The following is a 14264-nucleotide window of genomic DNA, read 5'->3' on the forward strand; positions in this document are numbered from 1 at the left end:
TAAGAATGTGACAAGATATGAGCGGTGTTAGGTCGGGAGAGGAACCCAGATGCCATAAGTCGTTTGCACCATTTAAGCATCGCTCGTTGGTGTTGTTGACTTAACCACCTTTCCGTACTACCACATATCCGAATAGGGTAAGTATGAGCCAAGTATTGTAAGTTGCCATGTTCATTTGACTCATGCATCCATGATGTGAGCAAGAGGGCTTGTAGAGGCACCTGAGGTTGCTCCAGGAGTAGATAGATGGCCTCCACATACTTAGGAAAAGGAACAAAGGTTTAGGGTGGGTACATGAAAGATTGTCATGTGAATCATCGCTTACAACTGACGGGTTGTATGGAGGGTGGCCTCGTGTCATGTGGGTAAAGATGTACTCCCTTGCAATGTGTAAAATCAATTCAAATTTCTGCGCTCTCAGTTATGACCACACTTAATTTTCATTAGACGTCACCGTAGAGTCTCGTTTGGTTTTGATGGTGTGGAAGTTATGTGGGATGGGATGAGATTGCTCAGTTATGTTTATGTTGTGATAACCATATTCATGTGTTGTATATGGTTTTGTTCTTATAATCATGATAGGTTAGCTTAAGTGTTAAAAGTTATGTAGGTGCTCACATGTTAAGTTGTAGGTTGAATTGCTTTTCGCATAATTCAATTTAACCTTGTGGACTATTCCTTGCTAATTCATTCAAATGCATTATCCTTAGAGTCGGAAATATATATACACATACAAGTAAGACTTGCGAGTACCTTCATACTCATCATGCTTTGTTGATTGTTTTGCATAAAAAGTTTAGAAGCTAACTACTTGTGCCCTACCAAGAGCGGTGTGGTGATGAGTAGTTACTGTACTTCTACTAACCCCGGTCGGTTGCCTTGTGGGCAAATGACACTACCGGTATTTGTCTTGTTTTAGATGTTTATTCCGCTACGATTTATGTATTTTTACGCTAGATGATACTTTTTTTTAATTTATCAACTTCTACTCATTTGAACCCTTGTTTAATTGGGATGTTGTGATATACATGTTGGTAGAGATATGTGTGGATAATAGCTCTCTTGAGAATTATTAAAACACACATATCGGGACTGCCAGGATTTGATTCGATTTAATCATTAGTGGCTGCGATTGTTGTGGTGAGATGTGGGTTAGCATGTGTCATGTTGAGAGAGAGATGTGTGCTACCTCTCATCTTATTACATTATTTCCTAATTTGATTAATTAGAATACAATTTAGATGGGTCCTCACACAAGGCAAGCATCTATACATACTTCTCCTATATTTCAGTGAATTATTGATGGTCAATTTCGCTAGATATTGCTATGTGTCATATATGCATGTTTAGCGAGTTGATGTCGGAAATCAGGTAGCACCTATTTATTGTATTTGTTCCTACCTTTATATATTGTTGATATCGATCCTCATATCTTGGGAGTCACATGTTAATGTCTAACTTAAACGTAATGCAATATGCTTAGCAATGCTTAGGTTATTGGTAGAAGTTGAGCGGTGGAACGTTCTGTTGTTTGTGAGCTATAGGGCTTAATTGTTATTCACAATGAAAATAATATTGGGATGATGAGTTGTGAGAATGAGATGAGATATGGGCGGTGTTAGGGGAAGGTCAGGAGAGCGACTCGGGTGCCATAGATTGCTTGCCTCGTTTAAGCACCATTCATTATTGTTGTTGACTTAAGCACTTTTTGGTACTTCCACATATCCGAATAGGGATATGATGAGCCAAGTATTGTAAGTCGCCACATATATTTGATGCATGAGCTTGAGATGTGAGCGAGAGGGCTTCTAATAGGCATATGAGGTTGCTCCGGGAGTAAACCTAGGTGGCTTTCTCATACTCGGGCATGCGAACCAATGTTCGGGGTGGGTACGTGAACGGTTGTCATGTGAATCATCGCTTGCAACTGACGGGTTGTATGGAGGGTAGTCTAGTTTTATGTGGGTAAATATATACTCCCTTGTAGGATGTAACATCAATTTGAAATGCCACACTTTCGGTTATGAGCAAGCTCAATATTCATTAGACATCATCGTAGAGTCCCGTTTGGTATTTGTGGTATGGTGGTATGATGGAGGAGATGAGATAGTTCCTTTATGTTCTATGTTGAGATGATCGTATTCATATGTTGTTTATGGTTTTGTACTTCTGGTCATGTTAGGATAGCCTAAGTGTTATGTTAGTTGCTCACATGTTTATGTTGCTAAATTGCCTATCGCATAATTCAACTTAACCTTGTGGTCTTTTTCTTGCTAATTCATTCAAATGCATTATCCTTGGAGTTAGGAATATATCTACCTGTAACATCCTGAGTTTTAGCATGTAAATTTATTACAAATTTCACCCCAATTTAAAAAAATTCTAATTATTTAAACCAATATAAAACCAAGCAGTATATATTTGAAGTATATATGCTCGTATGTATATATTCAAATATATATTGGGCTAAGTATTCCAAATAGCACCAAGAAAATTTTTGAATTAGTCCCTGCCTTAATTTGGTTCGTATGCTTTAGTTTGCGATCTTTATGGTTCTTTGTGTGGAGATTTTAATTCAAATCTACCCTTAGATTCTATTCGGCTCTAATCTAATTCAAATTCAAATTCCTTGATTCAAATCCTCTTAGGAAGCTCAAGATTCAAGTTCAAATCATAATTCAAATATATTTATTTGAAATGACTCAAATCCAAGTCAAATTCAAATTCAAATCTCTCATTTGAATTTAATGCCAAAACAATTTTCTTTTCCTTTTTCTTTTTCTTCCCTTTGCCAGATTCCTCTCTCCTTCTCGGTTTTGGCCCAAGCGCTGGCCCAGCTCCTTTCTCCCTCTTCTTAGTGTTTCCTTTGTGTTGTTTATCGGTAGTTCTCGCGATTAGTCGATAATGTTTCGGAGCAGTTCGAGGGATTTCAAGACCAAGATTTCGACAACACTGAGCAACATTGGGAAAAGGCAAGTGTCCTTGATCATCTTGAACCTATGTTTTTAAATGTTTTGTTTTACAAAATTGCATACAATGTCTGTCAATATGATGGGTAGTCACCTATGTTAGGGTTTTTCTTAGATTTTCCCTTATCATCCCTTGGAACCTAGATGGTTTATGGATAGGTGACTTTGTGGGTAGATTGCTTAGCCATGCTTTTGGGATGTTAAGAAGTGTCATAATCTTGACTAATGAACATATACAATATTTATGGTTAATTTGTTAATGGTCTAGCATTATGGAACCTTAGGCCTTGAGCAAAGTGGTTTTGATGGTTGTCATGGTTATGATGTTGGTTTAGTGTTTGCTCAAGTAACCTAAGTAAGGACCGGTTCGTGGAGCGACAACCCAAGAAATAACGTACCAACCACGAGACTGATATGGGTAAGGCGTAACATACTGATTAGAGTCTATCCAGTGTGTGTTGGGTCAGCACAAAAGGGGGCTTCTAGGTAGGAGCTTAGCTTGCGTAAAGCCTGGCGGTGAAACCTAGTGGGTAGACACATACTGCATTAGTCTCTAGTTAGTGGAAAGTGTCATACAGTGATTCTTGGCGGCACACCACTGGCGTGTGTTAAGTGTTTCGCGAACACGGCAACATGGAATTCACTAACTCGTGGGGAAAGCTGGACAACCTCTGCAGAGTATAAAACTGTTATAACAGCCGTGCTCACGGTTATGAGAGACTTGGATCCTAACATGATTAGTGGGTTGTGGTTATGAGTTTGGTTGTGGTTATGGTTCTGGTACACGGAGTACTAGATGGTTGTGGTTATGGTTCTGGTACAGGGAGTACTAGATGGTTTTGGTTATGGTTCTGGTACAGGGAGTACTATATGGTTTTGGTTATTATACAGGGAGTACTAGAAGGTTATGGTATGCAAGGTGGGGAGCCTTGTATGCTGCGTGTTGGACTGTATGGGTTACATTCACTTAATAATTGCTTAATACTTTTGAGTCCAAATATGTTTTCATTACTCGCATTTACGCAAATATACCATGTGTTAGCTTATTCTTAGTATAAGCTTGCATATCATTGCTTTCCCCCACTTGCTGAGTACTCTATGTGCTCACACTTGCTATTTTCCCTATACCATGCGACATATATGCTGCTGCTCAGTGAGTGAAGATGTTGAAGACTATCAAGACGAGGTTGTGACGTTCTAGGCGCGTGTCTCCCGGTCGGTTGCCTGCGGTGTTGTTGGGTACCAATGCTTCTGTTCCGCTGCAGATATCTTCATAGAAGACAATATATGTTAATTGTTGTAAGAGTTTAACGTTTATTTAATAAAAGTATTGCTTTTGTTACTTCACCTGTGACGTCCTTATGTGTGCTGAACATTCTGGGCACACATAAGCCGTATCTGGTTTTAGCCATTAAAACCGGGTGTGACAGATTTCTAGCATGCTTAGGATTGAATACGTCTCCTCATAGATGTCGCTTTTAAAATACTTCTCCTCAGAGATAAGACTTACTATTATCAATGATAACTCATATACCATGAATCCTTGATGGTTGTGAATTTTGTGATGGTTTTGAAATGCTTGATTTTGTGTGGGATATGGAGGGAGATGTGTAAAAATGGGTGAAAGCTTCTTTGGCAGGGGCATGTAGAGTAGTACTCTGGACGAGGATGTTCTTAGGGACTTGAGTTACCTTTGCGGTATTCATTGCTAGACGATACATGTCCTGGTCGTTTAAGGACCGAGTCATTTCACAGCCATGCCTTAGCAACCCCTGTGCAACAATGCATCTTGAATTGGCAGGAGTTGACTTCTCCTTCACCGGACTGAGTTGGGCATCATACTAGGAGGCTGGGAGTAGCGAACAGTCAAGTGGCCATGTGTCCCTCTGTTTGGAGGTTGCTAGTACCGGCCTAGGTTTAAAAAGGGGACTGGCTTTCAGTACATGGACTCTGACGCTTGGGGTAAATCTCATAGAAAAGCCTGATAGGAAAGGTATTTGGAGTGTCTCAATATGATTCGCTCCTCTGCTTGCAACAATTGCAGGCTGAGGATACCACATGGGTAAAGCTGTACAACCTCTGCAGAGTGCAAATCTATTTGAATAGCCATGTCCACGATCATGGACATGCAAAGGTAGAACCGTTTTGACTAGAGTTTGGTGCATGTGTCTTGATGAGTGAGTGTGTAGACTAGATGTCCGTGTGATGAGGTTACTAGCTGAATTCGCCAGCACTATTTAAACTGTTTTAAAATTAATCATAGGTGATATAATTGGATATCTACATAAACTACTTTACGCTTAAAACTAAATTGTAAAGCCTCATCCTTGAATCACCCCTTTATGTCTCTATCAAACATCTTGAATTAGTATAGGGCTTGCTGAGTACCTTTCATACTTATTCTTGCTGTCATTTAGATGAGGAAGCCGATGTTGACTTCGCCGGAGGTGAAGGCAAGGATGAAGAATAGTCTTAGAAGTCATGCCCACACCCTAAGCTGCTTGTGGCTTGGACTTTTGCTTTCCGTTGTGTTTTGTTGGCCTCTTGGCTAGGTTTGTAACCTTTGTACTCCGTAACCTTAATAATTATGTTCGAAGTTTGATTGTGATACTACAACTGTTATATTGAGTGTAGTTTGGTCATGTCTCCATAGCATGACATCAGAGCATGGTTGACCGTAGGTTAGAGTAGTATAGTGGTTTTAATAAAACTGGACAATCTCACTAATTAAATGGCACTCTTGAAATTTAAATTTAGAGTCTAAGGATTGTATGTCCTCTTTTATTTCTTGCCTATTTTAGTACCATTTCTTATCTATATTTCTTAGCGATCCACATGATTTAACATGTTCTCTAACTCACCTTCTTCTTTCATGGGTCATGGGTGAGTTGGATGTGTCATGCACTGTGATGTTTTAGTCAATGATTTGCTTCTCGTCGTAACCTTGCTCCAATAATCGCATTGTACCTCACTTGCCTTGGTCCCCTCTCTTCAATATTCTTGCTTCTCACCTACGATGCAATGGTGAACCAACTTGACAAGGATCAAGGAGTACTCAGTAAATGTGAAACATGTAGTATGTCTTCATATTAAATTTTGTGTTGTCGAACAGAATAGGAAGTAGGAATAGCTACCTCATTTGCTATTTTTAACTCAACTGTTATATCACGAGTTATGTGAGATGCGTATTTATTTATTATGCCCTATATATATAATGACTTTATGGATTACTCATTGTATGTCTTTATGCTTGTATGATTAGTGTGGTTGTACCTAATTACGTTGGTCATGCATGAGGTTGTTCTTCATTCGCACTATCAATATATATTTTGTTGCATCAATTAAAAATTGGTGACTACGGAAAAGAGGTACATACGTTTCGCCATGCGACGTAAGTCATGGCCACTTGATGTGCGCATGATGGGACATCTGTTAGCCATGAGACAATAGTTATGGCCGCTTGATGTACGCGGGATGGGACATCCGTTAGCCATTAGACGTTAACCATGGCCACTTATTGTATGCATGATGGGACATTTGTTCGCTGCACGATGTAAAGATGTAGCCATTAGACCATGTAGCGAGGACATGGGGTTATGTACAAAATGATACATGTTGTAAATATGTTGAAATGATGTATGCATTGTGCATGTAGTGTTGGTCACATGGAGGCCGCTCATGGGGCACGAGGGGTCATGTATAAAAGTGAGTCAATATATTACGATTGTGAATGCTCTGTGTTTTTGTTGGGGATAGAATGAAAATGAGAAGCAACGTGTAGATAGGGACGCAAGCATATTATTTTTCCTATCTCTCATGTTGCATGCATTCGCTTTTTGTGGGCTTTTATGGAGCCTACCCGCACTCATATTGATATATTTGTCACCTTGTTGTCTGAACATCTCCTTTGAACCTCTATCCTTGTTACCCAAATTATTCATCCCTCGTCGCAAATCTTGGTTTGGTGACAGGATGAGAACCCGTAGTGGTGCCGATGATGACAATCTAGAGGGTTCAAATGCTCGTGATGGAGGACCACCCCCACTACCCATGATGGAGGTGTTGGATCTTCTCAAAGTCAGTGCACAAAACATGGCTCACCATGTTGGAGGTGAAGCTGATATACAAGGAGGTTTTTTCGGGTTCCTCCTCATTCAACCTAACATGTTCACCCACACCAAAGATCCCATTGACGTAGATGATTAGCTTCACACCATTGAGCAAAAGCTTGCTCTCATGCGGTGTGATGACCATGGCAAGATCCAATATGTTGTCCATCAACTTCGAGGTGCAGCTAGAGCAATGAAAGCGATGGCAAAACTTCACCGAAGCTTTAAGAGCAAGCTTGTGAATCATTACTTAGCAAAAGGGGCAGCACCCTACGAGAGCTACAAACACCTGAAACAGGAAGATTGGGATGCTTTTGCACAGATGAAGAGCTCAGAGGAGTTCAAGACGGAGAGTGAGAAGAAGAAGCAGCTTCGTGCTAAGAACAAGCATGACCACAGGACCGGCGCAGCAGGTTACACTGGGAAAAGGGTGAAATGGTGGGCAGAGGACGAGAAATTAGCCAGAGAAGGCCGCGAGAATCCTTGAAATCAATTCCCAGGATGATCGCGGTCATATTTGCGTGCAAGGGGTGAGCTGTCTGATAGCGGGGAAATCACATTCAAAAACAACGAAACCCAGGCAATCGCAGAAAAAGTTAAAGAAAAGGCAGCCGAAGCTAGCCAAGGTTCTTTCACCGGGGTTAGGGAAAGTGATGTTCTCACAGTGGCGCTGGGAAACCCGGAGCACCCAAGTCGAGTGCGAGGTGTATCAAATTCCCAGGGCTGGAAATACGGCTTTCTCGAAGACATTGGGATGTACAAGAAGAGGAAGAGGTTAGATGCAGTGGATGTGGATGCATTGACACGGGACATCACCCAGAAAATTTACTCAAGCATCATGGGGCAGCTTGCAGCAAAGGGAATAGAGATTTCCATGCCACAGGATTTAGCCCTGGAGCTACAGGGAAGAGTAGCTACGCCTCCAAGGAGGTCGAGCAACAAGTAGCTACTACCGAGACTTAGCCGGATACAATCGACCTGCTAGAAGGGCCCACATCCTGCAGCCTTGTAATCAGGCCTAGCGGATATCACATCGAGGTTGCAAGGGGCTAGGTGCTTCCAGGCGTCCGTATCTTATATATGGTCCCGATACGTGCAGGCTATGTCGTGGTTATGGTGGATATGGTACATAGCAATGCCACTGATCACATGTTGGAGGTCCCCCCCAATGAGAAAGTCATAACTCTCGATGAAGCTCTTCATCAAAGGATCCAGTGGAAGAGAGGCGACATCGTGGTCTCTAGTGCATCCCAGTCTGGACAAGCTCCAAGTGCACCGCTACCACACCGGTCACCTCCTGAGAAGGCAGCTTCACTGCCTTCTCCTCCCAGAGAAGCCAGTTTCACTGCATTCTCCTTCGCATCCGACAGCCTCGCTTCCAGACCCAATACCGTCTCTCCTAGAGAGCCTAAAAAAGAAGAAGAAAAAGGAGGTCGAGAAGAAAGACTCTAAGAAGCCCCTGCTGGAGATGTTGAAGGCCATTGTACCGGCGAAGTTGAAGTCCATTGTACCGATGAAGAAGTCCACGGACATTGCACCAGTGTGGACTCAGGCCAACACGAAATTCAAATATGGGAAGCCCTTGATGACGGCAAATGAGCTAGCAGGGCGGGAAAAGCATGTATCGACCTGCATAATTATTACGTACAGGCTTGTAGAAACAGCAATGATCAGTCCATAGTCGTACAGTACAAACGACATCACTTCTTAAGTGATCAAGATGGCTACTTCATTGTGGGTTTCAATGACTTATACGACCTCTTCAACCTTGATGGCCTGGATGTATCGTCATTACGGGTCTTCACATTGTAAGTCCCATGATACTAGATATTTATTAATTAATACCATTAAGACTTGAATCTAACTGTGTTCTTATCTGTAGACACTTGATAAAAAAAACAAGGAAGAACAAGGATCCCGTCGCATTTCTTGACCCTGAGGCCATTATAATATCGGTCATCCAACTTCACCCTAACTACGTTGTGAATCATGTGGCCAAGACAATGCAACAATACTCAAAAGTGAAGTACTTGATGGGCACCCACAATACCGGTGACCATTGGATCTTACTTAACATTTGCCACGAGTGGGACTTGGTGTTCTACGTCGACTCGTCAAGACCAACATCTGCAAAAGGCAAACTTAGATTGCGTGATTACAGTGTTGTAAAACAACTCCTTGACACGTAAGTTATGTCTATCTTAATTCACATATTAAACTTTTCTAACATTCAAATGCTCCATAATCGATCCCTCTTTATGCCGAACTTTCGACAAGTACCTTCGAGCACAACCTGACTACGACGCAAAAGCCGGTCATAGGCTGACACACAAGACCGGGTACACGGTAAGTGCTACCAAATAAAATACCAAATATTCTCAGTTGCTATTTTTTCTTTTTTCATCTAACAGTAAAGTTTCTTTGCAACAGTGCCACCAATAACTACCGGGCAACACCTGTGGATTCTATGTTGCGTGGAACATGCTCCTCACGCTCCGAGCAAAGAATATCAAATCCCCCGATGTAAGTTCAAAACAAGATTATTCATAACTAATTTTGGTACTTAGTTTAATTCCATTGTAACATGACATTGGTTACGCGTTAAATTATGCAGCAATACAAGTGTATGTTTCTCGACGCCGGTGCACTCCCGGATATTCGACGACGAATCGTTGAGTTCATGGTGTCTGACGTTATCAGCCCACAGAGTGAGTTCCACTACAGAAGCCTTAAGTTGTGAAGTCTTAAGTAATTATGAGTTGATCAGAACTTTGTAACATTTGTGATTCTATAATGAATACATTTGAACTTTGTAATATTTGCAATTCTGCGATGAAGCGAGTACTCCTACAAGTGTGTTTGTCGATATGTATTTGGATGCGTTGCTATTGTTTGCAGGGAGAAGATGGCTGCCAAATCCTGGTTACGTTCCAGGATGCAGCCAGGAAACAACTCATTCCTAACGAGCAAGAGAAACATAAGTGATGGGTAAAATATCTACCCGTCACTTATGTTCTTTATAAGTGACGGGTAACTATGTCCTTCTCCCAGTATATGAGTGAAAGCTATAAGTGACAGGTAGCTAAAGAACATAAGTGACGGGTGTAGACGTCACTCGTCACCTATAAATAATCCATATGTGACAGGTAACCTAGTTACCCGTCACTTATTATACATATAAGTGACAGGTGAAGAGCTCACCCGTCACCTATAAATTTCTCCCCAGCACATAGGAGACGGTCATAGGTAACGAGTAACAGTTATTACCCATCATCTTTGTTCATCATTGATGACGGGTACGGAACCTTCACCAATGACTAGTCATCAGTGACGCGTTCGGGGTGACGGGTACCGTCACCCATGAATGTTATCACCCGTCACCCATATCCCTTTTTTACGTAGTGATTATCATTAATCACCAAAATCACAATCATGATCTAATAGGATTATTTTCGCTATAATCGTTATCTCGAAGTGCCAAACCTATCACCGCTGCCTACCCAAAGTGCCTTTCTCAACTAGCCAAAACAGCTGATTCAAAGTACCGCCACTTGAGGAAAGCCCCTTCTCCGGCACCAATCCTAACTCCAACCACAACATTCTTCAATCACTAGGGTTGGTTGTTTAATATGTTTTTTATTTTATGTACTATTGTTTGATTTTTTTTATCTGTATTGTACGATGTCTTTTGTGCAAGTCAGCAAGTGCAAGTATGCAAGGAACTATTTATATACCTTCTTTTGGTTGTAATGACTAAAGTGCACCTAACTTGTATGCTTTTGGCTACAACTGTTGTAATGAATGATGGTGATAAAGTTGTAGCGTGTTGAACTTGTAGTTTAGGTCTTCTTTAAACTTGATAGAATGCTGGTGATGGTCAATGAACTTGTAATGCATTAATAATGACTTAGGCTTATGCACTAAAACTTATGTGGTGAACTGGAGATGCACCATTGTGTCTTATCCCTTCTTCATGCTGTTATCATTCATATATGTGCCATCACAAATTTGTGATTTTTGATACTGTTTTCTTGTTGTTGCTCTAGGAATGTCACTTGCCAGCAGGGGCGAAGCCAGGATTTGAGGTTGGGGGGGACAAGCCAGTGAAGCCTATGACCAAATGGCCAAAACCAACGTATGTTTTGATATATAAAAAATGTTCAATATAGCTAGTATTACCTAGCAGCTAGCTCCAACATCACATAAATAGCAAATGTGCAAAAACAAGGCCATATATGTGTCATATAAAAGAATATTACATCTCAATTAACTTGAAGTTAGCTTTGCGGGTACAAACTAGATCAAAGGCCTTAATAATATCATCGGAACTAATCCTTGCTACTATATCTCTTTCAATGTAAACCACCAAGTAATCCCGCAAATAGGCATCTCCCATTTTATTTCGAAGACGTGTCTTCACAATTTTTATGGCTGAAAAGGCTCTCTCGGTGGTTGCAGTTGACACGGGGAGAGTTAAGACTAATTTGAACAACCTATATACCATTGGATAAGAAGAATCTTTACCCAACTTAAGTAGTCCACTTGTTAAGAGAAAAGAACATACTTCTTATTCAGATCTGGAATATCAATCTCATGCTTCTCACAAAAAGATTTGACCTCCTCAAGAAGAGGTTCCCAACCGTCATTTCGCAAGTCTCCAAGTAACACTTTGGTGTTAGAAACAGAATCCACTGCATTTAAAATATCAATTGACTTCTTTTGGAGTATTTGACATAGCACATCGGTGATCTTCATAATCTTTTCCATCATGAGCAGAATAAATACAAAATCAAATGTGACAATGATTCGTAGGGCACCTGCAGCATCTCCACGGGAATACTTTGAAACTGAACGATCATTTGCAACGCTGCGTAGGACCGAAATTGTGGCACCAAACATCTTCTTTAAGCTCTGAATTGACTTGTAATAGGAACTCCATCTAGTGTCCCCAGGCCTTTGTAGAGAGCCCATCTGATTTGCCTCTCTTCCAGTGTCAAGCTCTCCTAATTCAATTTCACGAGCTATTTCTTCAGCTTGTGTAGCTAGTAACTCATCGTTCCTCTTAGGGGATACACTCACAACATTTATGATAAAATTTACATGCTGAAAGAAATTATGTACCTCTTGTACTTCTCTTGATGCTACGACGAGAGCCAATTGGAGCTGATGAGCCATACAATGAATATAATATGCATACGGGCACTCATTTAGAATTAAAGCCTTCAATCCGTTCCACTCCCCTCTCATATTACTTGCCCCGTCATAACCTTGACCTCTGATGTCTTGTATACTCAAGCTATTATCAGATAAGACAGCACAAATTGCGTTCTTAAGAGTCAATGCAGCAGTGTCGCTAACATGAATGAGGTCAAGAAAACGCTCCTTTATAAGTCCTTCTTTGTTGACAAAACGAATAACTATTGCCATTTGTTCCTTTTTAGATTCATCTCGAGCTTCATCAACCATGATACAAAACTTGCTACTGCCAATTTCTTCTCTGACTGATTTTCGCACTTTTCTAGCAATTATGCTTAGAATTTCCTTTTGGACATCAGATGAAGTGTACTTTGCATTTCTTGGAGCATTTTCCAAAACAACTTCTTTCACCTCCTTGTTAAATAAAGCTAAAAGCTTGACCATTTCAAGAAAATTACCTCGATGTAATGAATTTAAAGATTCATCATGGCCTCTAAATGGACATCCTTGAAATGTTAACCACCTATAATAAGATATCATAGCCTATGCCCTATACAAAAAAAAAAAGTCATTACCTAATGGACTCAATTGTAGTTGTAAGCCTTAGTCTTGCTCCTTCAACCAATTTGTCTTTTTGTTTAACCATCACCTTGTCAATGTGTCTCATACTATTTTTGAGATTATCAAAACAACCAACTGAATAGTTATGAGCAGATCCAGCATTTCCCATGTGTTTTAGAAAAGCACATTCTTTTCCTTCATTTACTTTCTTCCAATTCTGAAACCCCTTAACAGTAAATGTATCTGATCCATATTTTCCAATTGGTTTTTTTGAAAAGAGAAAACATGGCAGGTAATAAGCACGATCTGTGTGGAGAGAATACTCTAGCCAATTAAATTGTTTAAACCAATTGCTTTGGAATCGACGAGCGTGAGATGCATCATTCAATGGGTACTGATCCATGATAAATTGATATGGGCCCTCTGATATATAAAATCTCCTAGCTTCATCTTGTTGATCAGAAGGGAGTGCGGAGATTTGAACACGTTTACCTGGGTCCCTCTCAAATGCTGTAGTTCTAATTGTTTGCTGTTCAGGTTGCAAATTGGCCTGATCAACCGTTTCCAAATTAGTTGGGTTAGGAATTTCATCAGAGGCAGAGGAAGCCCTCGGAACGACTGGCTTGTAGAAACTATCCATCGTCTTTCTCTTCATATTTGCTAAAAAAAGAAAATCACAAATTTGCAACTGACTAATGAGTATTGACCACCTGATTATATTGTCTTATTTATCTGAATCACTACTAAAAAGAAAAGTAGAACTAAATGTCACCAAATTAAGGATTTAGCCTTATTAGAAAATAGAAACTCACATAAGAGAAAGAGTGAAAGACCTACTGGCTGCTGCTGCGGCCTGGCGCCTGGCGCCTGCGGATAGTAGACTGCGGTGCTCGCCTGCTCCGCTGCTCAGCGTATAGCGTGATCGGCGCCGTCGGCGGCAATCGGAAGACCAAGCTCAGTGCCTCGGTGAGGTCGCTGCGACACTGCCTCACTGGTCGCGCCTCGGCCTCGCGCGGCGTCCCTATCTGGCTATCTCTCGGAGGGAGGTGAAGCGACACTGCATCGATGGCCTTACAGACTTACGGTGATGGGCTTGTGTAGTTGTGTGGGCTGAGCTGCGGGGGTTCTCAAAATCGGATGGGGCCCCGGCCCACCCCGGCCCACCCCCCCCTTAAGCTTCGCCCCTGCTTGCCAGGTGCCCGTTATCCACACTGGGACGGGGGCAGGGAAATCTTGCCCCCATGCGCACGGATGGGGATTGGAGTGGGAGATTTTGATCAGCACCAGAACGGGGATGGGGTGACCCCCGGCGGATGCACCCTGTTGCCATCTCTACATGGTATATTTGAATTTACTAGCAGATCACTGGCATGGTTGGCGGTGGATTTGAGCATTGTCCATGTGATTCTACTCCATGTGTGGGGGGATT

General features: G+C 41.4%; 1 protein-coding gene across 1 annotated transcript; it reads right to left on the reverse strand.

Moving 5' to 3' along the window:
* Nucleotides 1-11623: 11623 nt before the first annotated feature.
* Nucleotides 11624-12718, reverse strand: LOC133896858 (uncharacterized). Its single transcript, XM_062337502.1, has one exon. The coding sequence runs from the start codon at nucleotides 12716-12718 to the stop codon at nucleotides 11624-11626; it is 1095 nt and encodes a 364-aa protein (XP_062193486.1).
* Between the last annotated feature and the right edge of the window lie 1546 nt (nucleotides 12719-14264).

The sequence above is a fragment of the Phragmites australis genome, chromosome 17 (assembly GCF_958298935.1).
Source record: "Phragmites australis chromosome 17, lpPhrAust1.1, whole genome shotgun sequence".
NCBI classification, from domain to species: domain Eukaryota; kingdom Viridiplantae; phylum Streptophyta; class Magnoliopsida; order Poales; family Poaceae; genus Phragmites; species Phragmites australis.